The following is a 26,440-nucleotide window of genomic DNA, read 5'->3' as shown; positions in this document are numbered from 1 at the left end:
AAGATCAAATCCTATTAAGCCGCAGCTCTACTTGCAAATTATACCATGAGAAATCTGCCCCTTAGGATTTCTTATCAAACGAGATGCAGAGCAGCCCTGCGCATGCTAGAAAAATCGGCAAAGTCTGGTCCAGCCTTGAATAATTCAGTAGCTTGGGTAGGACAGGACTGACTTAGCTCTTCAGTGTAACTACGTTTTGGAGGTCTGCTTCAACTATCTGGCCTTCAGCCATCTCAGGTCCAGCCTTCTCTCCTTAACCATGTCTCCTGAGACAGGTACTTCCCACGTCCTTGCTGTTGAGGAGGTGGGAAACTGTCAGGTAGACTTCAGGATCACAAACAGGACAAATGCCATAACATGACCTTCTCTGTTGGGATCTCCTGTCCCAGTGCAGTCCCAACTGTATGGAAAATGACTGGAGAATAAGAGTTAAGGGTCTGTAGGCTGTTGATGTTACAAAAGAGGCAATGTCCTGGTGAACAGGGGAGTTGTTTGCTTTCATCCCTGCTTGATGACCAAGAGTTATCCTCATCTTTTGGGAAACAAGATGATGTTATCAAGGCAGCCTTGTAGTCGAGAGCTACATCCCAAAAATACTGCCAGTCAGGGCACCATCTGCAGTCCTCAGCACGAGTCTGCTGGGATTAGCAGAAACTGGCTGTCCTCACCTGGTAGGGTGGCCCCAACTAGTGGAGTCTGAGGACACGTGGGTTGATGTCCTCTGGACATGTTTGAGCTGGTTAAACCCGAGATGGATCCTGAGTGCATTTTATGGATCATCTAGTCTTTGAACCCCAAACCTGGTTTCTCAACACAGCCATGGTACTGGATTCATCTAACATGGTGTCTTGTCACGTGTAAGTACCAGCTTTTTGGGGAAAGTGGAAGCCTGGAAGAGTTCTGTTGTTCCTAAAGCAAGTTTTTTTGGTGTGTTGCTGTGTCTCTCGTTGTGCTTCCCCATCTCATAATGCCAGTCAGCTACCTGTGCCACACAGGCAAACCTGGCCATGCCCACCCATGACCCCACGAGCTTGCAAGCCTGGAGCTTGCTTCCTGACTGTTGGAACTCTTGAAGACATGAGCGCAGATGTTGGGTTTGCCGTGAGCAGATCTGGATACACAGAATAAGAAATGTGGGTGGCCAGGCTGAGTGGGGCAGAAGCAGGCCAAGGGGACAGTTGAGATTTCCTAGGGTCTGAGCTGTTTGGTGCAGCCCCCAGTTGCAGACCTCCCCACCATGGGAGGAGGGAGTTGGACACGACAGCACTGAACCAGCCCCTCTCCTTTCCGTGCAGCTGTGAGAGGATCCAGGTGACCCTGAACCTTGATGGAATAGTTCAGGTGCTGGACTGCCACCTTCATGACACATCCATTGGGATGATGACCAGAATTGCAGTGTTGAAATGGCTCTACCACTTGTACATCAAGACTCCTCGTAAGGTAAGTCAGGGACGCAGCACGTGAGCCTGTTGCTTCCTCTGTGGGACTAGGTTCCTCCACTCCCAGCTTGCTCCATGCCTTTGAATTGACTGTAATTACCTTGGTAGCGTTACAACCAAGTTTCCACCTGCCTTTTTCTGAGAAGGCTTTGGCTGCTGCATACCCAGTAGCTTAAGGAAGAAAAGCTCTCTAGCTCATGTAAAATGCTGGTGAAGCTTTCAGCCGCCTCCCGTGGGGTGAGGGATCCTGTGGCAGGGGGTGACCAGGCCTGTAGGACTGATGCCATCTGTCCTTCTGGTTCTAGATGTTCCGACACACCGACAGCCTCTTCCCCATCTTGCTGCGGACCCTCTCAGACGAGTCGGATGAGGTAAGTGCTGCAGCTACTGCAGAAGGTCCTCCTGAAGTCTTACCATTTCTACATGTAGCTGGGCTTTGGATTTCTTGGGTTGAACAGAGGGATTTTTGTGGGGCTTGGCCAATGTGGCACTGGGGAGTTTAACCCTGTTGGCTAAACTGAAGAAGACCCAATGCAGAGCCTGCTGGTAGCTGCCTGGCTGAAAGTTCTGCTGTCTTGGTTAGACTGGTGCGGTTTGGACCCTCTGTATAAACCTTTTCCTCCACCTCAGAGAGTTGATCAGTCGAAGGCAACTGCTAAAAATCCTTTCTGTCTGCCTGGGAAGACAGCTGGGGCTTCAGGTCCCGGAGCTGGTGTCTTTCCCTGGGGCTGGGTTGTGGTCAGATCCTTGGTGAGTGGGATCTGGAGTGCTCTGCAACAGCTCTGTAGAGATGCGAGGGGTTTGTGTCCAGCCAGCACTGCAGAATCCAAGTTGTGAGGTGATTAAGCACTGCTAGCAAGGCAGGGTCAACGTTGCCTGGTGGGGCTCCAGCAAATGCCCGGTGACATCAGGTTGGCTGGGAACTGCTCTGCTTGGAAGTGAGCAAAGAAAGTCAGGCAGCAACGAGTGAGCCAGCTTGCCCTGCCTTCACTCACCAGCCTGCGCCTTGTCCTCCCAGGGCAGTGCTCTTCATCTCCCAGGCTGCTTCCTTCCCGAGATGCTGCACCATTTTCCCATTTCCTTGTCTTCCTTCCTCACCCCTCTTCCCTGCCACCAGTCATCTCAATTTTGGCATCTTTAGTGTCTTCTCCCCCTCTCCATTGCGCCCTGGAGCATTTCTAGTGCTTGGGTGGGAGGCTGGCAGCTTCAGCACACAGCTGGCCCAGGCACGGGTAGTGCTTTTGCCATCAGCTGGATACTTCTTGCCCAGAGCTGTGAATGATCCTGGCTGGCTGGCTTCTCAGCCCAGACTTTCCTCGTGGAATAAAAATCAAGCACTGTCTGCTTTGCCTTACACACTCAGGGCATCAAACCCCAACCACGCAATAAATCCCGTGTGCGAGAGGGTCGTTACGAGAGGAGGGAAGGGAAAAAACAAGTGAAGGAATGACTTGCAAAGGCAAGCAACTGCCTGGCCATTTTCCATACCCTGCTGCTTACAATGCAAACCTTTCCAAAAGAGTCCCCAAGCACACATCTGCCTTTGCAACGCTCTAGAAAGCCTGCATCTTGCAGATAGTCTCTCCAGCTTGGCAGGAGATCACGGTGAGTCATGTTGCAATTACACTGCTTATTAATATTTGAAAAAAGCAGTGAAGAAAGGACCCTGGTGATGCATTTCCTCCATGTGACATAACTGGGAATGGCTCAAAAGTAATTTTAAGCTGATTTATTTAATCCTGTCTTCTATTTATTTAAATGTTCGGAGGGTTTTTTTTTCTAAGGAAATCCATAGACGAGTCAATCCATTAAACACCGCTGCTCAGTTGGCTCCTGACCAGGTTTGCTGCTCTCTGCAAAGGAAATAGAAATGACCAAAATAGTAGGGGGGTTTTGAGCTGGGCATTTTTGGGAACGATGAGGATGGACTGAGCAAGCTAACCTGTAGTGTCAGTGCCTGGTAGAAAAGGGGATGCGGGGTGCTCTCTTAGCCATTACTCCCTGCTCAGTACTGTATTTGTATGCACATTCACATTGTCCTGGAGCGGATCACGATCCCCAGAAGTTCTTAGCTGACGAGCTGGGGATCATCAGGTTAGTGTGAGATCTTATGTGAGCTAACCCATCAGCTCTTTGATGAGGAAACATCTCCCTCCCTTTCCAGGTAGGGCTCCACACGCTGTGTAGTGTAGCACAAGATGTACACACATATTTAGGGGGTTTTTTTGCCATCTTCATCCTGTGATACTGCCTTCCCAAGGGAACCTGGCTGGGCAGCAGTACCAGTACCATCTTTCTTCCCACGAAGGTTGAACATCCTTTTGCAGTGCTTGCAGATCCTCCAGCCCCCATGCATGGTTTGGATGATAGCTGTTGCTCTCCCGATGCACTCTGAAGCTGTCCGGGAGCAGTTGTTTCTCCCTAGCTCATCACCAAAGCAGAATCTGGCTTTGGAGGGTCAAGGCTTTGCATCAGACTGAAGGACTGTGCTCAGGCACCTTGTTTTTAAGGTTTTGTCTTGCTGAGCTGCTCTGAGTCTCTTGTGTGCACTTGCCATAAATAATCAAGCCCAAAGCAAGGAGGCACTCGCGCTGGATGGAGCCAGATCTGTGCCCTTTAAGTTGTCACGCCTGGTTTTTATCGTTCAACTAGCACAAGGTGTTGCACCACCTCCACTGTGCTGAACAGGGGCCAGTATCTCATGCTGCATCTGCGGCGGCCTGAGTCATCTCAGCCTTCTCTCCTGTTGCCGTTCATACCCAGCTCTCCTGTGCCTGTAAAGAAATGGTCAAGAGACCTAGTTAAGATTCACAAAGGCAGCGCAGAGAAGTTGGAGCAGAGCTGAAGCAAGCAGTTCCCTTTGATATGTAGACAAGTCGGGATACAGGATTCCTGGCTGTCAGATGCTGTGCTGCTGCACTGCGTCACCTCGTGCTGGTTCCCGTGCTTTCCTGGCAGGGAGATACTCCATCCTGCATTTGAGACCTGGTTTTGAAGGCAATCTTAAAAGCCCTGGTTAAAATTTGATGTACTTAAAAACTTCCTTACAGCACTAACACTAACAGAATCCTGCTGGGAGTGGGTTTTTCTGCACAAGCTGCTCCTTTCTTCGGTGCAAGGGTCGCAGTCCTAACCCCTGGTTGAAGAATTGTTGTTAGAAAAAGTGAAAAGTCAAAGCCCAAGTGCTCTTCGGGAGCAGTGGGTTGCATCTTTCCACCTGCACATTAAAAGAACCACTGCTGGTAGGCAGTGCTGAGAAGACCTGTTCTTCGAGTTATCTCCCTCTGCAAGCTCCTGGAGCAAAGGCAGCTTCTGATGCAGCTGTTCAGTTCCCTGGGTCCTTTCTGGCAGGACCCAGGTGCTGAGTTCAAGCGGACACAACAGGTGGTGAGGGCATCTCTGAGAAAACCATGAAGCAGTGATGCTGCTGGTTTTCTTTCTTTGCTTTGTTTTTATTTCTCTGGCTCCAAAGCAGAGTAGTTTCTTTATGGCTGAACATGCTCCTGTTTGCTTATCTGCTCCTCTCAATCTTGCTGGGGGTTGGAAGTTGTGCTGGGACTTTTGTCTGACTCATGCAGGAGTGACGCATGAGGTGGAGCTGGTGTCTGATGTGAAGCAGGATAGAATCCATCTTCCTCTCGACTCTTAACATGAAAACCTACCTGTGTTTATGCAGTGGCCAGGCAAGGCTTTGCATACAGCAAGATGACCCAAATGATTTCTTAGTTTGCTGTTTGCAGCTGTATCCACTAGAGCATCCTTCAGAAGTCTGCTCCTGGAACTGTATGAGGGGTGGTACCTTTCCCTAGAGAGGGTTAGCTGAGCCTGGGCTGCCACTGCTTGTGGAGGTGGTGATGCACATCTGCAAGACCTTCAAGCTGACTTCTCCATGAGAAGCTCAAACATTTTGTCCCGCTTTTGGGTTTCTAGTATTAAAATAGGAGAGGAGGAACCCAGGTACGGTGGTATATGATACTCATCTCTCTCCTTTGCTGTTAACTCCTACACTCCTGTGTGTCCTGCTACAGCATCGCAGGGTTTCGAAGCCTCGTCTCTGCCCTGCTCTCTGAGCTCTGCTGCCGCACTAAATCCCAGCAAACTTCTCCCATTGCGCCCAATTCCTAGTACAATGAAGCTGAACAATAGCTTGTGCCAAAGCGAATAGCTGTCTTAGTGTGGTTTGGTTTGGAGCTTTGCTCTGTTGGTTTTAGAGCCGATGTGCTCCAGCTCCCAGCCTTTAATCTGCCACAACCAAAATATTGTGACCCTGTGCAAAGCAGAGGGTGTAAACTGAAGACTGCAAAGAGGAGAACTCTAATGTACGTGTGCCTAGCTTTTATTTTCTTTTCTTTTTGGCAGTAAAGCTGCTCTGGAGAGAGACTCAAAGCTACAAGGGACTGAAGCAGGGAGGCTACTTGTTTTCAAGGGGCAAGTTACACTGAGGATGAGCTTATGACTGAAATGGTGGGATATAGAGAAAGGTATATAATTTCAGTTGGAGGGTGGAAAATGTGGTCAGCCCAGCTTGCCACACGTGGAAGCAGCCCGCAAGCAGAAGTCTTAGACCAGGGCAGGGTGATGCTTCCTCCAAGGACTCGAGGCATTGCAAGGGCAAGGAGTTGAAAGATAATCTGTGTGCTGCATAATGCAGGAATAGGAAGTTTCTTGGGGGGAGTGTGATCCACAGGGAGCTTCTTGGCTCAGCACTGGTGTTCCGGGCCATAATTGCATGGTTTGCATGTACATATGCACACGCAGTTTATACATATACCAAACAACTAGTGCTAAACTGGCACTCTGGGCTCAACGTGGTGCTTGTAGGGTTCCTGGGTGAAATCACAGAGCAGACTAAAGCCACAGAAACCCTGTCTGCCATGGAGGACCGGCAATCCTTGTCCTGGGGAGCTGGCTCAGGGTGAGTCCAGGGTGGGATGAAGGTGTAGGATGCAGGATTTAGTGACCTTGGCTTTGGGTGCCTGGGTCCCCAGGGTGCAGAAGGAGGTGCTGGGTAGGAAACGGGATAGCAAATAAAAGCAAACCCTTTGCCTGTTGTCAGCTCTGGGACGTGGGTGCTGAATTTGAAGGGGTAGCAGGCATCCAGCCATCTGCAGTGTGGCCTGCAGGGAAGCTCCGGGGCAGCTCTGGCTTCCACCAGCCCCATCCCACTGGCTGGACATGTCCTGCCTCCATCCCTGCCCTCTAATGCATGAAGCAAAACCTCCTTGGCATCCTGCCCTGTGACTGGCATCAGGTGGCATGTTAAGCTCCCCCGACACTAATTAACCACATTTAAAGAGGTGCTCTGATCTGTGACAGTGCTCATGCTCCTGCCGCTCAGAGGTGCTGCAGGGCTGGCCCTCACACACCCAGCAGCAGGGCCAAATTGGGGATTGGTAAAAGCAGGAGGGAGGATGGGGCATTTTCAGGTTGCAGCTCAGTTTCTGGTGGTTTTGGCCATATTACCAAGTGACCACCCCACTACCTGCTGTATTTGCTGTTGCCGTGAGCATGTGTTAGGCGAGCCGGCAGGCTGTGCCCTGGGAAGGAGAGGAGAAGCCCCCAGCCCTGCTGCCTTCCCTCTGCTCTCCATCCCCTCCCGGCTGCAGGCTGAAATCCGGCGCTGTAAAGGGAAAAAAAGGTCTTGGCAAGATCAGAGGATAAAAATTTCTGTGCTGGGGACTTGAAAAGAGGTCTAGTTAAATTGATGTGGGAAGATTAATGGCGGTTTTTCTTTTCTTTTTCTGTCTTTAAAGCCAGTGGAGGCGGGGGTGGGGGGGGCGCAAGTTTGCTTTTCACACCGTGTATGTCTGGGGCTTGGCCAGCCTCACTGCTGGCCGCTCTTGGCTCCAGGACTGCCTGCCCCTGCTCGCCTACCCTACCCTGGCTACAGCTAAAAGGTTTGGAGGAAGAAAAACATAAAATAAGTGAAGGCCTCTGGGGAAGCCTTGGTGCACGCTGCGGCGGTGAGGGGCTGCATTTGAGTGATGGAGCAGGAAGAAGCACCCAGCAGCATCCTCACCTTTCCTGGTCTCCCCCAGGTTGCTCCTCCAGTCCTGGTAATGCTGTGAGGTTTTCCACAACCTCCTTGATCTTAGTCTCCTTTAAAGAAGTGCTTTGCAGCCCTTAACCTTCTTGTTTTCCATCTTGGTCGCATCTTGCTTTAGCTGAATTCCCATCTTCTCCTTGGCAAGAATAACCTTGTCCTTGGTGTTGTGTGCTCTGTTTCATTGCCCAGGGAATACCCACCCTCTGGGACACCCAAGGCCACCCATAAGCACCTCCCTGTGGTGAGCAGGCATCTTAATCTTTTCAGTACTTTTTTTTTTTTTTTTTTTAATTTTTCCATAAATACCAGCAAGGACAGCATCTTCAGGAATATCCTTGCTATCATGTGTGCCAGGAGCTGCTGCTGCAGCCTGCCCTGGTGTCCTGGTAGTCAATGTGTGCTGCAGGGTGCTAAGTCTGGCTCCCCAGGGATCTGCAGTGGATTTGGGGTCACCTCCCCCTTCCTCTGCAACATGCCATGGCCAGCCCAGCGTTTTAGCCAGAGGCAAATTCCTCCCCAGGAGCATCATGTCAGTGCTTTGCACGCAGGAGGTGCATCCCATCCGGCGGTGATGCTTTGCACGCAGGAGGTGCATCCCATCCGGCGCACGCCATTTGGGGGCTGCTTTTCCCCTGCACTGCCACCGGCAGAGCTGGTCTCCGTTCAACCAGAACAAGCGGCAAATTAACCTGACCTAGATCTGGAGAAGCCGAAGAGACTGACAGTTCTGTGTGGCCTCAAAATCCGTGCTCTGGAGGCAATACAGGGTGAAATCTTGCCTATTCCCAGGGAGGAGAAATAGCTGCTTATTTATAACAGCTTATTTATAACAGCTTCTTTATAACAGTATGGTAACGTGCTCCTCATCCCCTGGATGTGCAAAGAGCTCTGCCTTCTCTGCTGCTCTTCATCCTCGTGCTGGGAACAGCTTGTGATGAGGCTGGGTCTCCCCCGTCCATCATGATGCTCCTTTCCCTGCTCCTACCCATTCACGCTACCCAACCCCACGCTCATCCAGGGCAGGGGCACACCCCTACATCTCATCACCGCTGGGAAGCCTTCACAGAAGTCCCTTCTGGGCCAGGAGAACATCCTCAGTGGCTGCTCCTCCAGGCTGGCCATCGGGATCGCGCCCTCGGCCAGCAGCTGGGAACAGCTCTGGCCCTTGTGCTCCAGCACTGTCAGGTCTGACGCCGCTCGGCTCCTGACGGATGGGACCAGCTCGCCCCTGGCGCAGCCGGCCCGTTGCCATGGCAATGGCAGGATATTGCTTTCTTACAGCCTCCTGGCTCACACAAAGCCAGCCGCCGGCTCCAGCTTTGCTTAGCGCAGGGATGTGCAACGCATACCAAGCGCTCCTGGCTTTCCTCTGTCCCCAGCTGGGAACCCACTCCGGAGCATGCGGGGAAGAACCAGCAGGAGCCGGAGCTCCCTGCCTCTTTCCCATGGCTGGAAAACCTCAGGTCTTCGTGGCTGCCTGCTTTTCCTCTTCCTCCAGGTGCTCGTGCACCCATCCCTCCTGCTTCTTATTTTCTCTGTGTTTTTCAACTGCAAAATTCCACCCACGCTGCTTTTCCCACCTCCTGCCTGTGACCTACATGGCTGACTTGGGGTGACACCCCCTAACGTCTCCAAAGGTCCAGCCATGCCCCTGGTCGTGCTAGTCACTGCTGCCCAGGCAGCCTGACTGGAGCATCCCGAGCCCAAGCAGTGTCTCAGAGACGGGGCTTGGCACATGGCTCTGGGAGGTTGGATTGAGGATATAACCTCACAGGGTAAGACATGGTTCTAAATGCTTTGGGAGGCAGCAGGGACAATTTGTGCCCAGCCTGAGGTCTTGGTCCTGTTTGCTGGTGCTGCGGGAGCTGCTGGTGAAGTCTGTGCTGGATGATAGCCCGAGTGCTGAGCTGGATGGGGGGATCGGAGCAGCAGCAAATGCAGAAGAGTGGTAATCATGAGTGGCTGGGTCGTGCCATACATCAGCCACATGCGGCCTTGGCTTCTGGTTGAGTTGGGTTTGGCAAAATCAATTGTGTGGATGAGAGTCCCAGCTCTCACCAGCCTGCCAGCCCTGGTAGCCAAGCCCTGAATCTCTTTACCAGTTTTAGCCAAAGACAATGAGACCTGGAAACCTCCATGGGTGTTATTTCCCCAGCAGTGAGAGCCTGAGACCCAAATTAGTGCCTTCCTCCCTGCTCAAACGCTGCAAGTTCAGCTGAGCCACATGATTAGCCACTAGAGAATCTACATAGGGCTTCAGGAGACCAGGCATCATAAGCTCTGCTCAGGGGCATTCTCTGCGTGAAAGAACAAGCTGCCAGCATGGTTTTATCTGAGCCACTGACGCTTGAAAGCCGGGCAGAGAGGGGGGACCAAGGTTTTTCCTCTGCCAGGGATGGCAGCCTCCCTCCACTGGAAGAGGTGAAGGCTGGCCATGGCAGTGACCTCCTCCCATACTGGCAAAAAGGTCCCATCCTTGACAGCATCACGAGGTGCCTTGTTCTTCAGGGATAGCAGTACAAGTTGTTGTCGTCTCATTTTATTTTTTTTTTCCTTCCCTGGGGAGCCACGGGCTGGGACTTAATCATGTTTATAGGCACAGGGTCTTCCCAAGCGTGCTGGAGCCTCATGGTACCCTCAGCAGGCTGCCTCTCCACGACTGCCTCTGCACCAAAGCCTGGACACCACACTGCCTGCTCAGAGGCTGCTGGGGGCTTGAAAATCAGCCCTAATTACAAAAAAAATCCCCAGCTTAAGATATCTGAGAAACATAAAAACCCAGGAGGTCCTCTTTCTGATTTTCAGGGGTCATATTTTCAAGTTCTGCGTGAGCAAAAAAAGATGTAATTGGCTTTTTTTTGCCCCAGGGGTAAGGGTTTCTTGGTAGCTCAGAAGCTAAAACTCCCATATAACTGCAGCTCCTCAGAAGGGTACGTTGTGAGAGCGTGTGGAAAGTCTGGGACGCTGTGCTGGTGGGCAAGGGGTGATCAGGGATGTGGTATGCTAGATGCTGATGAGTTAGACGTGGCAATCGGCCCTTTTTGGCAGCCTTTCTGCTCCATACAGCCCTGCTATGCTCAGAGCATCAGGGACGGCTGATGAAACCTCTAGACCCAAGGACGTTTGAAAGAAGGGGGACCCAAAATAGCCTGAGACATGAGAAGAGTTGAGGCCAAAAAAAAAACCCACCCTGTAATAACTTCTCCAGAAATGCTATATATAGACTAATTCGGTGACTTCTGGAAGGAAAGAGCTATGAAATCTGAATGGCAGCTCTGCCTCGATGTCCTGAGCGCCAGCAGCCAAGCCTGCTCCTGGAATACTGCCCTAAACAGGGCAAACTGGGGGCATGGAGGGGACAGGCAGTTGTTTGCCCCCAAGAACATCCCCATACTCTTGCTGGGGTTGTCCCAAATCTGTGGTTATGAAGGGGAGTGGGGAAGCAAAACCCAGATCCCCCCCAAAGTGGGAAGAGGGAGAGGCAAGCCCTGCTCCTGATTGGATAAATTTGGTTTAATTTCACATGCTCCTTTGGGACTCTCAGGGCAGAAACTGTTTTTTTCTCCCCTTTTCTCTTTCCTGCCCCATCCCTTCTGCAACCATTTGAAATTTCCACTTTGAACTTCATAGGTAGCTCTTTTTTCCCTACATCTGCCTTGATGTGCTGGGATTTGGTGTTTGCTTCCCAGCTCACCCTCTCTGGCCATGGGTTTGGAAAGGAAAGCTCACCCCACGCTGTCCCTCTCTCCGCAGGTTATCCTGAAAGACCTGGAAGTGCTGGCTGAGATTGCTTCTTCCCCAGCGGGACAGACGGAGGGTCACGGTCCCTCTGATGTCTCCGATGTGCGACCCAGCCCTGTGGAGCTTCACGTCCCAGCCAGGGCTGGCCAGCTGAGCTCCTCCGGTGAGTGCTCCCTGTGCTGCAGCTCGGTGCCTCCCTGCTCCCTGGGCTCACTCGGTGCTCCATGGCACCACTCAGATATGCTCGGGCAGAAGGGGAAGTCTCTTTTGCAGTAAAAAATCCCTATATGCGTCCCCACCTGGCTTGGGGGGCCAAGTCTGCCATGGCACAGACCAGGGCACTGCTTTTATTTTTATTGCTCTTTGCTCTAGCTCACGTTTTGGAGATTTAGGAGTGTTTAGCAGCAAGGTGCTGCAGAGGCTGGTGTGGAGGTGTGTCATTGCTGTCCTGTGTTTTTATGGCACCGTAAAAAGGGTGCCAGCCTCTTCTCTCCTTGTAAAAGCCCTCAGAGCCCTAAAATCAGTTTAGGATGGGACACTGGCTGCAAGCCCGGGTGTCCAAAACACAGAAAGATCTGCAGAGGTTTCAGTCTGTGCCGGTGATGTTGCCCACATTGACTATGAACTGCGGTGTTGCTCTGAGTGTCTGGCAGGACCTCAGGAAAGAGATGGAGAGAGACAATCCTATTTTCTGGAGACTTGGGGGATAAAAAAAAAAAAAAAAAAAAAAGCCTTTCATTAATTATCCTGGCACATTGGGAAGTTTTTTCCACCTTCCCTTGTCTGTGGCTCATCCTTTGCAGTTGCTTGGCTGCCCCTTCTCCACTGCTGCTATTTAAGGGCCTCCCTGTTGTACTCCCCAGGCCAGGTCATCCCAGCCAAAAGCACGTTTCATGTCAGCTTTGGATTGCAACCCGAGCACGGAGCCAAGGCTGCCTCTCCCTGCGCAGGATGTGGCCACGGGGCCTTGCAAAATCGCTGCTGGAGAGGGAGGCTTCACTTTCCACTCCCCAGGCTTTGTTTTCTCTGAAGATCCCAGATCACTCGCCCCTCCCTGGGCTTGGAAATGTTTGCACCAGCAACCAGCTCAGGCTTTGGGTTGTGTGGGGTGGGTTTTTTCTGCAGATCTACCTGTTTCATGTTGGCAGCTTTAGCCCTGCGATGGAGGGGTGGGGGCAGCAGTGCTGGCGACCTCCCCAAACCCTCTGCCAGTCTCATCCATCCTCCCGGTGTCAGAAGTGAGACCGCCTGGGTGGAGCAGCTCCTGCGGCGCTGGCCAAGCAGTTTGAGGAGCTGCAGTTCAGCTCATGCTGATGGTTGTCTGAGGTTTCCTTCCTTGTGGATGATCTAAAAATAGCAGGCTGGATGGCGTAGATCCTAACGGCTGCTGTGGCCCCTGTTAGCTATCTGGAAGAGCAGCTTGGCTTCACTTACTCGGGCGTAATGTTTGAAGAGTCTGGCTCTCCCTGCGTTAGGCAGATCAGCTGGAGCTGGAGCTCCCGTTGCCCCGGTGCAGGGCAGCTTGCCCCCACAGAGGTCCTGATGGGCTCTGGCTTCCTCACCTACTCTCCTCTTCCTCATAATGCACCAGAAAATTGTTTCTTTGGAAATTTATTTGGGGCTGAGCTTTGCAGGGTCGTTGGCTTTTACCCAAAGGCAGATGTTTCTGGGGAGGGGAAAAGGAGCCGTTTGTTGGCCTCGGACATTTAGTGTGGCCCCAGTCTCGTCTGGCTCTGACCACCCAGGGCTGAGACTGGATCGGCTGCTGGGCTCTGGCTCCCAGGGGAGCTGAGGGGTCACAGCTGGGCCAGGACCCTCCTGGATTACGCCTGGAAAAGCAGAGGCTCCTGGGAAAGACTTTTTGTCAGAGGGTTGTTTGAGGGAGGGTTTTTTTTTTTTTGGAACGGGAGGGTGGCTGGTGGAAGTCCCTACATCTGTGCGTGGTCCCAGAGTACTGATGTACAGTGAGAACCCAAACTCTGCCCTGCAGGCTGATGCATTTGTGAGCGCAGCCCTTCACAGGCAAAAATCACAAGGTGCTGGCACTGAAGAGAGGGTGTACCACTTTCTGGGGTCACTGGTTTTGTATTGGGATGTATGGCAGTGTTCCCCAAGCACACCTCCCTGGCTAGCATGCCTTAGCTCAGACAGTGGGATGCTATTGCACCATTGGAGGGGATGCTGCAGGGTACCAGTGCATCTCCCCAGGGTTAAAACTGTCCCTTCCCTTCATCCCGCTTTAGACCGAGATGCCATCGGAACTGGCAGTGGGAGGAGAGCTGCTGAGCCATCTCAGGTCTGCTTCTCTCTTACCTCTGAGGCCCATCCAAGCATGCAGTTGGTGGCTTTGCAGGTAAACGAGCATGGACACCCCTTAAAATCCTTGAGCTCGCAGCAGGTTTCTGTGCTGCGCTCTCTTGTCTTACCACTCCAGGCTTTGCCACCTGAGCGGTGCAGGCAGGAGGGGAGGTGGAAGGGGCTAGTGCCCCCGTGGTCTTCCCCCTGCTTCCTTTTGCTCCCTTTCTTTCCCTCAGGATGTGTTTATGCAGTTGTTTCCCTGCCATTGAGTTTGGTTTCCTTCAGATGCTGGTTGATTAGTCAGGAAAGCCGTGTCCCACTTCCGCAGCCCGTTCCCAGCTCCAGTTTTTATTTAGCCGCTTTGTTCTCCAGTTACGTAAGGTCAGCTGCCCTTGACGCCTTCTCCAAACACAATGAGCTGGGGCCAGCCCAGCTCAGCACCGCCTGGGAGACCCGACATCTCCTCTCCTCACCCGCTCCGGCTGCCCTGGGAGAGGGTGGCTGGGTGCTGACCTCCATGGCTCTCTCCTTGGTTGTTTTCTGCCCGCTTTTCAGGGACAAGGTCTGCAGGGCTGTGCCCAAGAGCTTCTCAGTCTTCAGGGTGATGGTGCAAATGCCTGTCTGGTTTGTATGATGGGAACCCAGCTGCCTGCTTTGCTTTGGGAGTGTTTTGCCAACCCTGTAGATATTGGGAGAAGTAGCAGATGGCCCAAGAGTGCTTATCACCAAGGCCTGCAGGTCAAGGGAGGTGATTCTTCCCTGTACTCCGCTCTGGTCAGAACCCCCCTGCAGTGCTGCTTCCAGCTCTGGGGTCCTCAGCACAGGAGAGACGTGGCCCTGTTGGAGCCGGTCCAGAGGAGGCCACACAGATGGTCCGAGAGCTGGAGCATCTCTCCTGTGAGGACAGGCTGAGAGAGTTGGGGCTCTTCAGCCTGGAGAGACAGCTCTGGGGAGACCTTATTGTGGCCTTCCAATGCTTAAAGGGGGCTTATAAGAAAGATGGGGACAGACTTCCTAGCAGGGCCTGTTGCAATAGGACAAGGGACAATGGCTTTAAACTGAAAATGGGGAGGTTCAGACTAGATACAAGGAAGAAATGTTTTCCAGTGAGGATGGTGAAGCAGTGGCACAGGTTGCCCAGAGAGGTGGTCGATGCCCTGTCCCTGGAAACATTCAAAGACAGGTTGGACGGGGCTGCAAGCAACCAGATCTGACTAAAGGTGTCCCTGCTCATTGCAGGGGGGCTGGACTGATTGACTTTTAAAGACCCCTTCCAACCCAAACTGCCCCATGATTCTGTGATGGCATAGGTGCAAGCCCTCCAGCCTAGTCTCCAGCTCTGCTCTGCATGAAAGGAGAAAGCCCCCTTCAAGAGGATGCTGATACCATCTGCTGCCTTGTACAGGGTTACTCTTGCACACATCTCTTCCTTCCTTTCTCCGCAGCTTTGTAAGAAGCGGTTACGACCCTTTGTTTCACAGGAGGTGCTTTCCTCTCCAGCTCAGCCCAGTCTCTCCCGCCTGACTTCCTGCCAGAGACGGTGGGGATGGTGACGTACCCTCTGAGCATGCCATGCTATAGGATGTTTACCGGGAGGCTTGCTCCATATGTGGGTGTGCTAATGCACCTGAGGTCATTGGTTTCCACCGGCAGTCTGTGGGTATCCCAGGAGTTGGTGGATTGCTCTGGAGGGGGCTGCTGAAAGTTCTGAGAAATGTGGTCTGTTGAGTTCAGACTTGCTGTATCCCCACCGGAGAGCGTGCAGCGCTCCAGAGCCTGGACCAAACACAAGATTTTCTGCAATAGGGATTTCTTGTCAACATTTTTTTGAGGGATTTTGTTTCAGTGAACCAAACCACTCCCTTTACGTTGTCTGTCGCTTCATTTGTATAATCGTAGATCTGCAGAGGTGGCAGTGTAGGACAAGGTCCCACCTCCAGACGGTCTGGAAACTATTAGTGCAGCCTCTGAAGACACCAGGCGAGAGTCTGTAGGGTGCAGGGGGTCCATGAAAGGTAGGAAGGTGAAGGTGGCCCCTTGTCAGATGGCTCAGATTTGCTAAACTGGCATTTCCAGTGATAGGGGAGGATAGATGGGAACCCCCTCCTTATTCATCCTCTCCACAAAATGCAAGGAGACAGCCAACATCACACCATGGACTGCTTGCTCTCAAAGGAGTCAGTTTCCAACAGCTTTGACAAGATCAGGAGTGCAACAGCAGGGAGTGGAGGAGCCAGGCAGGCAAGAGAGGAGAGACTGTTGCTCCCGAGTGCTCTGAGCTCAGCGCCCTGGTTCCTGATGGTTGGTGACTCTGCCATCTCCTTCCCTGCTGGCATGGAGCTGTTCAGGAGGATTGACTTTCAAAACCACTCTTCTGTCTCTTGAAGAGGAGGGGAATTAGAAGAAAAAGGTCGTGTGTTTCTTTTCCTGGATGCTCTGCAACAGTGGTGCTGGGATGCTGTGGAAAAGCCCAGGAGAGACCATTCAGACTGTAGCCATAACTCACCTGGCATGCCTTCAGGCATCGATCCCTCCAGAAATGGTTAGAGCACACGGCTGGCCGGAAAGGTTGGGGATTCCCGAGCAAAAGCTGAGATTACGGGTCTGTAGGGCTGACGCAGAATCTGATGCTGCAGATAAGATCGCCTCTAGCCAAGCACCCCCAGTGTAGTTACTTTGCTGAGCTGCCTCAGTTTCCCCCGGACGTTGCAAGGAATTTGGAGGGTGGAGTGAGGAATGAAATGAAAACAATTAAACTAGCAAAATTAATATTGGTGCAGAAATGGCCTGGCAGAGCCTGTTGGGGCTCGTTCTTGCTTGCAGGTTATCTTCTGTATGCTTCACCTTTCCATGCAGTAGCCTCAGCCTGCTCTAAACTCACCACTGAGCTTAACTGCTCCTCTTTTGCAGCTCTGCTGGCTATTCTGTCCTCCTGTGCGCTGTGTGAGCTATACCCCTGCTGCATTTTTGCTTATTGATTTACCTTAACGAAGAAAAACGAGCCAGCAGTGGACTGCTAACCTTGCTAGGAAACCCATCAGCATTATCATTGCCTGCTGCCTTCTTCCAAGACAGGCACAAGCACAGACCCTGCGTCGAGTGGGGGGATGCAGAGGATCAGTGCAGCGAAAGTCTTATTTGGCATCAAAATACGTACCCTGGCCCATCTGGGGACCCCCTTTCTGGCGAGATGCTGAAGTCTCAGTAATTGCAAACCCATGGCTCTTCAGCCAGGTAGGAAGGGGAGAAGCATCTGTGCGCCCAGGCAGCCCTGCAAAAGCAGGCTGAGCACAGCCCGTGGCCATGCAATCCATAATTTCAGTGGGTTTATTTCCTCAGCAGCATCCTGCGCTCTGGAGAGGGGCGAGTGGAGGTTTTGCAGAGCCCAGCTCAGCTGCCGACACGTTTGCATCTGTTTCTAGCTACACCCTGCGCTGCGTTTTGAGGGGGGGGGGGGGGATGGATGGATGGATTTGCCTTTTTTACAGCTCTATTTTTATCCCACTCCTCGAGGCTTCGCCGCCCTGTGTTTGCAAAAGCGAAAATTCAAAACATCCTGGGGAAGGCTGCCGGGTGGGAGACGCCACGCAGATTCCCACGTCGCCGCCTGGGGTTCTGCCGAGCCCCATCTGGCAGCGCTGACTCCCACGCCGCTGGCACCCGAGCCGAGCCCCACGCAGGATGAGGGCTCACGGACCAGCTCCGGCTGCCGCTGGGCTGCTCCCAGAGGAGCCGAGGGTGATCCTTCTCCAGGCTGAGGTGGAAACACGATGCCCCAGGGAAGGCACTGGGGTGGGAAGGATACTTGGCCCCGCCAGCTCTTAGTTTACCCTCCCTATATCCAAGCTGAAATTGCTTCAATTAGGGATTGCGGTAAATCATTTTAGCTAAACCACCACAAATACCCTTGTGGATACTCTTTAAACAGCTTAGCCAGCTTTAGCCTGCTTCGGAAAGGAATCAATTCTGGTCCAATGTTATTTAAATTTGGTTTAAATGGAGTTAAGCAAGTCCACACCGGTTTTAATTAAGACCAGTTTGAAACCAATTACGGTAAATTAGTGGAAGTTGTCTTTTATGCCAGGGTAAAGTTTGGCACTTTGTGGCTGAGGTAGGAAAATCCAGCTTTGTGCCGGAGTCTGCTGGGCCCCCCTGGAACAATCTGGGGACACTTTGGCCACCGTAGGTCTCGAGACAGCTCAGCCCATCAAGCAGCCAGACAGCCTGAATGTTCCAGGCTGCTATACAATATATATTTATAAGGGCCTTAATATAGATCCCTAATTGCCTGTCATGGTTGATTTATAGCGTGGCCATGTGAGCGATGGGGATGGCACGAACCACCGGGGAGCGCTTGGGGATGCACCAGGGCTTTTGGCAGGTGTTCGCCACACTCCGCTCAAGCTAACACCCATGGGTGAGGGGGCAGATGCCGGTGCTGACTTAGGTGATCTAAGAAGCCCGCTTGTGTCCCTGGCTTTACCCCAGGAGACAAGAAGCTTGCCTCAGGAAAGGATTTGTTAGCCCAGCATCCTGGGCTACAGGAGGATGCTCTGTGTAGTCACTGAGAAAGGGCCGGGCTGGCTGGCTGGCGCAGTTTCCACGTGCCTTTGGTAGCCTGTTTCTACTGACTTTTTTTCACTGCTCTGATGTTCCTCTGAGCCCAAAATTCCCATTTGTTCCTATTATAGTGGATATCTGGGCTGAGTTTCGTCATTCGTCTGAGCAGGGATCTTTCTTCTTCCAGCTCCCTCCTCCATACCAGATTTTTTAAACAGGCAGCAGAGCCGTGACGTGCCACCAGCCCCGTTCTGGGTACGTTAACAGCCGATCTGGCAGGTTACAGATCTGCAAAGTCTCACTTCAGGGAAAGGGGGGAGAGGTGCAAACTTCAATTAATTAAGCCACAGTTTTCTTAACACTTCTCTCTGCTTGTCTCTCGTGCTTCGTAGAAACACTTGACAAGCTGCTCCTACGGTTCTGTCGAGCTGAGGATGCCGCTGTGCTGAGCTGTAACCCACGGGGCAGCGAGCCGAGCTCTGGGCTGTGCTGGGAAGGGTTAGCAATGGCAAACAAGGTGCCAGCCACTTCCTAGACATCCTGTAAACACAGAGCAAATGGGAAGCTTGGAGGATTGGGAGGTTTTGCAGGAGAGATGTTTTGCCTGCTTGGAAGAAGTACTGCCCTTTTAAACTCTGGCTGAGATTTAGGTTGAGCTTTTTGCAGCCTGGGAGACTCCTACACGCTGGTTTCTCAGCCCTGGCATTACCCCTGGAGAGCACTGACAAGGCTGCTCCGGCACAGTGTGCCAGGGTGGAAACCTTCCTTAGGGACACACAGGCGTAGCTGCTGGATGCTGGGTGGGCAAGGGATGGAGAAATGATCCCCTTCGAGTTTGGTCTCGATGCTCCTAGAGGCAAAGGATGATGAAGCAGCTCCCTTGGGCATGCAGACTGACACATCGCACCTTCCTCTCCAAAAAAAACCAGGGGTAAGACTTGTTTTGGCCATGTCTGTGTCTCAGTCCCTCCTTGTTCCCAGATCGCTGACCCACTGCCTGGCTTCCTCCAGGCTGGGCAGGAGCGTCGGAGGTTCAGGAGTGAGTCAATGGATGAAAATGGCAGGACTGGAGGCTGGAGGCTGATTGTCCTGCAATCGCAGCCGGGTTCTGATCTCCGAGGAGATTCTGGCTTTTGGATACTCAGCTGACCCAACGGGTCCTTCTGAGTATCCAGTCTGAGATGCAGGAGATGCTGCACCCCTTCGGGAGTGCGGAGCTGAGGATGTTCTGGCTGGTGTGTCTTGCACCGACATTTCCAGCCACGCAGCTCCCAGGCTTTGTCCTGTGCACGTTGCTGCTGGCACCCCAGCGAGAGAAGTGCTGAACCTTGCAGGGAGGAGAAAAGTTGCTGCCTCCGGGTTTTCCCTTGGGATGTGTTTTAGGATATGTAATGGTTTGGGCTGCCACTGGAAGGCATGTGAGGTAGGGTACTGTAGCTGGCTTTGCTGTGTGAGGGAGCACTGGGCAGGAGCACTGCTGTGCTGTGCAACAGTGCGACCCGTGACATTGTGGGGGCCAGAGACATGATTTTTGGGGTCTTGAGAAGGGAAAAAATCCATATGAGACCTTCCTCCGGACAAGCTACGATGCTGGGGCATTACTAGCGGGTGGGGATGAAGGTGTGATGTCCTGCCTGCTGCTAGCCCTTGGTTTGCAGCACAGCTCTGGTATGGAAGCCTTGGCACTGCTGACAAACCAGGCAAAACACATCACTTTTGCAGCTTTGGAAGACAGTTTCTATGTGCTCTTCACCTCCCCTCCCCACCAGAAAGAAAACCAGTGCTTGCTTTTGAGGCTCTACCTGTGGTACAGGCTTGAGACATGAGGCTGAGCTGCGGGCAGGCGCGGTGGGAAGGCAGAGCTGCTCCGTGTCACCTTGCCCAGACCGTGTCTCTCCTCAACCCGCTTTCAAGTGGTGCTGAGCAGCTGTAGTGATGACACGTGGGGCACGGCTGTATTTTCAAGCTGGGTACTCCCTGCCTTCGAACAAACGCACCTTTGTTTTGGAGCGCATCAGCTCAGCTAGATTTTTTTTTTTTTTTTTTTTATGCCCAGATCATCTTCCCCGCAGCTGAGGGGAAACACGATGCTGCAGCGAACACTTGTGCTCTGGGCGATGCCTGCTTCAAAGCCTGGTTTGGGGTTTCAGATGTACCAAGTGGGGGGTGAACACGCAGCTCCAGCGGGCAGGAGACACCAGGTTCTGGTCCAGATGACCTTGTATTTCATTTTCCATTTTCTTTGGCTGTCTCTGTTCTCTTGGATGCTAAATCCAAACTAGAGGTAGCTGCCCTGCCTGTATCTCTGTGTATCACTGGGACAGGCAGGATGGAAAACAGCCCCGTGGCTTTTACATCAGCTTTCCTGAGCTTTGGTGGCTTGATTGTGCCTTTAATTGGCTGCTCCATGCTCTGCTGAGTCTTGGTAGAAGCAGACAACATAGATAAATCAAACTCTTTAGGTTTCTGTCAGTGATCTGATGGAAATACTGGCTATTCTCAGGACGGGGGGAATAGCCTTGGGGTGCTCGCGTGTGCCAGCTTCTCTCCTTACCGTGGTTAGACATGGTCTTTCCAAAGGAGAAATTAAGGGAGAGAGCTCCCCTTGTTGCAAAGTCGCCTTTAAAATGCTCTCTCCAAACATTTGCTTTGAGCGTTGTCCTGCTAAATAAACCATCTCCCCTGTCATTTCACTGTGGGAAAAGCAATCTTTACTTGCCAGCTCCCTGCATTTGTGGGTTTGAAGGGACATTTTTTCTAAAGCTTTCTGTGTACCCTGAGCTGGGAGATGCCCCTTTGCCAGCCCTCCCTGGCTACCCGCCCTGCACATAGCCTCGGACCCAGTTAGGATGTCTTACCAAGCGGGTGCCGCAGCAGCGAGAGCCGCCTGCAGCAGCAGCCCACACACCTTACAACCTGGAGCATCATTTGCTGCTAAACGAGCAATAGGAGCCCATCAAGAGTGAATTTCTGGCCCTGAGAGTGTGCGGAGGGGGATGCCAGCAGCTTGGCAGAGGCTGTGAGCAGCAGCTTGCCAGCTCCAGGTGCCCTGCGCAACAAGAGGGTGTGGAGCATCCCTTCCTTGTACAGCTGGAAATCCTCCGGTCCTAAACAAAGTGCCTAAGGAGGAAACACAGAAGAGCCTTGCAGGCCTGGCAGTGCATTGGGTCTGGGTACGTCGCAGCACACCTAGGCTCTCTTAAGCCTGCCATCTCTCCTTGCTATCTCTCCTCTCTCTGCTTTCCCACCCTTCCCCTTCCCTCCAGCCAGGCACTTCCCGTACCGTCCCTGCTCAGAGTCCAGCCACTCTCATTACCTGTAATTTTTTGCCTTTGAGACTTGGAAGTGTGACCTGTAATAGGTGGTGCCTCAAAACAAAGCCTTGTTTGCCTTCTGGGCAGACCCAGCACTTGCCGGAGCTCCCGCTGGGTCTGGAGGGACCAGAAGGATGCTCCTGAATGCTCCAGGCTGGAGGGCCCACAGCTCCTTCGTGCCAGTCCCCCTTCCCTAGCTTTCAGCTTCTTTTGTTATAAAGGGTCTTTGCAAACAGAGAACAAAAGAAAACCCTGGGTTTTGGTGCAGTCTGTAGTCCTGGAGCTGTGCTGTGGTTTGACCAGTACTTTTTGCTAGCCCCGGGGCACGCTGTATGTCACACTGTTGCACCAAGCGGCTCCTGCTCAGGAGAAATCATGTCACCGAGCATAAACTGGTGGCTGTGCCATGACCCAGGGCTGTATGTGTGTGTCTGCCGCTGCGTGCAGGCTCGGGGCGTCTGTGGGGCTGGATTCAAGGCTCTTCGGCTCACCAGCAGCCTGGGGTTTGGGATGAGTGTACATGCCGTAGCCAAGGCGATGGGGATTGCTTATTGATCTAGAGCCTCAGGCACCCCTTCTTTTATCAGCTACTGAAGCTGAATGGCTCTGGGATGATCTCCCAAAAAGCCCGTTTCACTGCCATATGCTGCCTCACGGGTTGGGACCACCACAGGACGCTTTCCCCTGGGTTGGAGAGAGCTGCGGCAGGGCTGGCTCTGCTTGGACCAAGCAAATATGGTTGTATGAGGCTTGGAGATCTTCTCATGCCCCAGCCTTCCTCTGCCAAGCGCTGTGACTGTATTTTGGGTGTCTGCTCTCTGATTGAGACTGCTTCGGCAGGAGGGCCCTGGCTGCTCTAATTTGCTCTCCCCTTCCCCTGCCTCCCCAGGTACAAAAGGCTTGGAGTGCTCGCCCTCCACCCCCACTATGAACTCCTACTTCTACAAGTTCATGATCAACCTGCTCAAGCGCTTCAGCAGCGAACGGAAACTCCTGGATACCAGAGGAGCTTTCATTATCAGGTCAGAGCCCCCCAGCAGCCTCACTGAAGCCCCCAAGCACCCCTGGGCAGAGTGGGATGGGGATGATGAAGTCAAGCAGCTCAAGCGCTGTGCTCCCTCGCAGCTAAAACCATTTCCACGAGCCTCCCTCACTCGCCAGCAGATGGTTTCAGGGCAAACTGGTTTTGCCTTTCACGTGTTGAGGCACCATATTCCTTGCTCCCATCCCCGAAAGCAAAGTAGCTCCTTATTAAACAGCGTTGTCAGAGCCCGTTTCATTAAGAAACAACTAGACCAGCCAGAGCATGAAGACAGGCTTGCACTCGGGGTGCCAAGTGAATCGCTCCACCCGGCTTGGCGAGATGTTCACCCAGCAAATGCCTCATCCCCCAAAGCTGTGTGTTTCCGTGTGTGGAGCTGGAAGGTTTTGCTTTGGCTTTTTAAGGAGCTGTGGCAGAGGCTGGGAAGCCTGGGAAGTGTTGTGGCAGCTGGCAGGGCATTATCTTTAATGCAATGAAATCTGGGGCAAGGGACACCATTTCCTCAGCTCCCTGGGAAATAATGGGCTTAATGGTTGAGGTGAGGTGGAGAAATCGGTGAGGAGCTTGGTGGGAGGAGCAGGAAGGAGCCTGGGTTTTTCTCCCTTGCTTTCAGGGAGGTGGCATCAAAACGAACGTGGGGAGAGCGTGAAACCCAACTTCAGAGATGCCTCTCCAAAGGCGGAGGGGTGGACGAGGTACTGGTGGGGGGGTCCTGTCGCTGTGATTGGGAAATAAATTGTGCAGAGCTCTCAAAATCTGCTAAGCTGAGCTGGATGTTGAGCTGTACCAGCTTGGGCAGCAGTTTGTGCCAATGTCTCGGGCAGCCTGAGAGCTCACCGAAAAGCTGCTGCTGGATTCAGCCCATGAGCAATGAATGTTGAGGCAAAGCACAGCAGGTTGCAAAAATGTTGAAGCATGGGCAGGGCAGGGTTGCAGCTGCTGTTTGGGCTGCGGGGCAAGGATTTCAGAGGTTTCCCCCCACTTACATTACATTAATGTAATATATTACCTTTCCCGCCCGCCGCCCCCCAAAAAAGAAATCTAGCTGTGCATATGGAGTGGTTTGGGTTTTTTTCTTTTGATAGGAGTGTTTTGGTTTTGGGGTTTTTTTTCTTCTGATAGGAGTCTGGAAATGTTGAGTTTAATCATCCGGGGATTTAAGGATAGGGCAGAGACAATATCCCACTCATAGTGTCCCCTTCCTTCCCCCCAGGCAGCACAGCCCCTGGTGTGAGCAGCCCTTGGCAGGCGAAGTGGCCCTATTCCTCAGTAAGAGCGCAGGGCAATTAGAGCAATAGGGAGCCTGGGCAGGGTCCCATTTGAAAGCTCTCCTGTGTTGCAGCCACCTCAGATTTTTCCTTCCAGCTCTGTCAGGATGAGCCGTGGCTGGCGCGGCCAGCTTTCCCAGCAGCCAGCCAGCGGTGCGGTGGGACTGGCTCACAGCAGCTCAGCGAGCCAGGGCTTTTTACAGTGACTCATACCCCCAAAAATCCAGTAAAGGAAAAAAAATATATATATTACTCTGTCCTTTGTCAAGTCACGTTGTGGCTCACGTAGGGTAGATGCAGGGCTGGAGCTAAAGTGGTGGTACTTGCGATTAACTCTGAAACCTACTGATGGCAGTTGAAGTGCTGGTATTAACTACGCATCTGCTGTGTCCAGAAAAAACAGGATGGGAGTAGAGGAGGAAAACTTTTACAGGACTCTCTGGAAAAGATTGATCTCTTGCCGGAGAGACCCAGTGAACGTGGGAGCCTCATGGTGCTATTTTTAGCCACTTTTCAAATTGAAGCCGTATGTGCGTTCCCACGTTACATCCCTCCCCTGTCCACAAGCCAGCTCAGCTGTTCGGCGCAGCGGGGTGAGAAGCCAGCCTCATGTTTGACTTGGGAGGTGCTGGTGATGTTTCATCCTGGGCCGGAGAGCACAAGGAGGATGCTTGAGACACCAGGACAGCGCGTGCTAAAGCGTGGTCCTCCCCCACTGCTGGCACGACCGCTCCCTTTGTACCTGTCGTCTTCCCCTCCCCTCCAGGTCCACCGCTGCCCCTTCCCGCTGCCAGCCAGCCTGAAAACAGTCAAGTGGAGAAGGAAGATAGACCTGTTAAGTTTAGGCAATGATTTCCAGCTGAAGGATGGGTGCTCAGGGGAAAGGGAAACGGGGGACAGGGTTTTTATTAAAGCACAGCGCAGCGATTTTCCCCGTCACGTTGCCAGTGGGCAAGTTCGAAGGTCCGTGAGGTCAGGCGGAGGGTCTGTGTTTAAAGGTCGTTTATTTCTAACCTGACTCAAGCTTGTTCGTGTCTGGTTGCTGACTCTGAAAGGACTTTAGTCTCTCTCCTGACGTGTCCTCAGAGTCCTGGAGGCAGAGGTTACAGTACCTCATGTGCTTGAGGACAGGAGCGTGGTCTGATTAGCAGGAGCCTGTGGAGGTAGGACCATCTTTTGCTCTGTAGGGACCTGTGGTCCCCAAGACGTGCAGAGCTGCTCCAGTGCCTGTCTGATGTTGGCAGATGCGTGGGAGAGGCACTCACAGCCCTCCTGGGCAGAGCCCACCCTCCGAGCCTGGCTCAGGCGAAGATGGGGGGCTGTGATGGGTGGTCCTTGCCATCAGTGACCCTGGTCCCAAGCTGGGTGTCTCAACATGGTTTGCCAGAGACACCAGGGTGGAGCTAAGTGGAAACACAACCTGCCTTTAAAATAACAGGCAAACAGCTCCAAAAACTTTTGTTGTTCATAAGGAAGAATCCACATCATTTCTTCTTCCTTGCCAGGGACCACCAGGCTGGGGGATAACCCCGCACTGGCACGAGGTCCATCTGCCAGTGCCACTGGTGCATCCAGGAGGTGCCCTTTCTTGGTCTGCCACCTTCCCCAGTGGGATCCAGCACGGCGTCACTGGATCAAACCACGATGTGATGACCCATCTGTACCACCAGCCAAGGGGACCTCACGGAGGGAGAGCCTGTGGCCACAGCAGAACTCACACACCAGGCTGAGCCCCGGCAGGAGGAGAAGGGAGGGGCAACATCCAGGAAAAGGCTCTTTAAAGCTGCTTGGAGGCCTCACAAATGCCTGGGCAGGGGATCCTCTTTGCTAAGGGATGTGCCAAGGGGGCTCCAGTGGTGCGAATCACCCACAGTCTCACGCTTTCCACCCCTCTCCCCTTGAGGAACCGGAGAGGTGGCAAACCTACTCCCATGCTCTCTTCCAAGGATTCCTTTTTGGTTTGGCATCAGTTTTCCACATTGCAGCTGACAGGGTTTCCTCTGGGGGTCGTTCGGTCTCACTGTCACTTGTGACTCTTTTTAGGCTGGAAGCTAGTAAAGTTATTCCATCTTCAAAACTCAGGATTCAAAGCCCTGCCTTCTCCCCTCGAGCCAGGCATGTTCGCACTCAAAGGTGGCTCCCAAAAGGTTGTCAGAGGCAGGAGCATCAGCATCAGTATTACCTCTCACCTTGATGAGCAGACCTGAGACCTTCCAGCCTTCTCACTAATTAGGAGCTATCAGCCCTAGCTGGCACATGACCATCCTGGACTCGACGGAGCCCTTAAGCAAGAACCAGCTATTCACACTCAGCTTCTGGCCTCCCGACGATGGCTTGGAGCAGCAGAAAAATGCAGAGGAGCTTCCAAAGCATCACATGGCTCCTTGGAGCAGCACGGCCGTCCTCCGGGCAGGAACCCTGTGGAGGGAAAGCTGCTCAGCCGGTCAGGAGGCAGGCAGCAGAGCGGCACTGAGCTTTTCAGCTCACACCAAGATTTATGATTTACGGGCTGGATTTAACGCTTGCTTGTTGGTACCAGTGCTATGGGATGGGGGGATTAAGCAAAAGACAAAGCCCTACCCTACAGACATCAGTGTTGCTGCTCAGAGCACGGTTTGAGGATAGGGCTGGCTGCCGTAGCAGCTCGCCCTTGGAAGGAGCTATCTTCTCCCCTCTGGTCGCTCTCCAGGGCTGGTTGTGCAGCCCATGCACTGTTCCCGAGGTCAGTCTGA

General features: G+C 52.8%; 1 protein-coding gene across 1 annotated transcript in view; it reads left to right on the top strand.

Moving 5' to 3' along the window:
- Nucleotides 1–26,440, top strand: part of VAC14 (VAC14 component of PIKFYVE complex) — a 64,521-nt gene that overhangs the window by 19,665 nt on the left and 18,416 nt on the right. The window contains exons 11-14 of the mRNA XM_037409196.1: nt 1,296–1,440; nt 1,745–1,810; nt 11,239–11,389; nt 22,288–22,420. Of these exons, the coding sequence (XP_037265093.1) occupies nt 1,296–1,440; nt 1,745–1,810; nt 11,239–11,389; nt 22,288–22,420 (495 nt within the window). The remainder of the gene's footprint in view (nt 1–1,295; nt 1,441–1,744; nt 1,811–11,238; nt 11,390–22,287; nt 22,421–26,440) is intronic.

The sequence above is a fragment of the Falco rusticolus genome, chromosome 15, assembly GCF_015220075.1.
Source record: "Falco rusticolus isolate bFalRus1 chromosome 15, bFalRus1.pri, whole genome shotgun sequence".
In the NCBI taxonomy this organism is placed as follows: domain Eukaryota; kingdom Metazoa; phylum Chordata; class Aves; order Falconiformes; family Falconidae; genus Falco; species Falco rusticolus.
The sequence above is the reverse complement of the archived record's forward strand: the minus strand, read 5'-3'. Positions and strand labels throughout refer to the sequence as shown.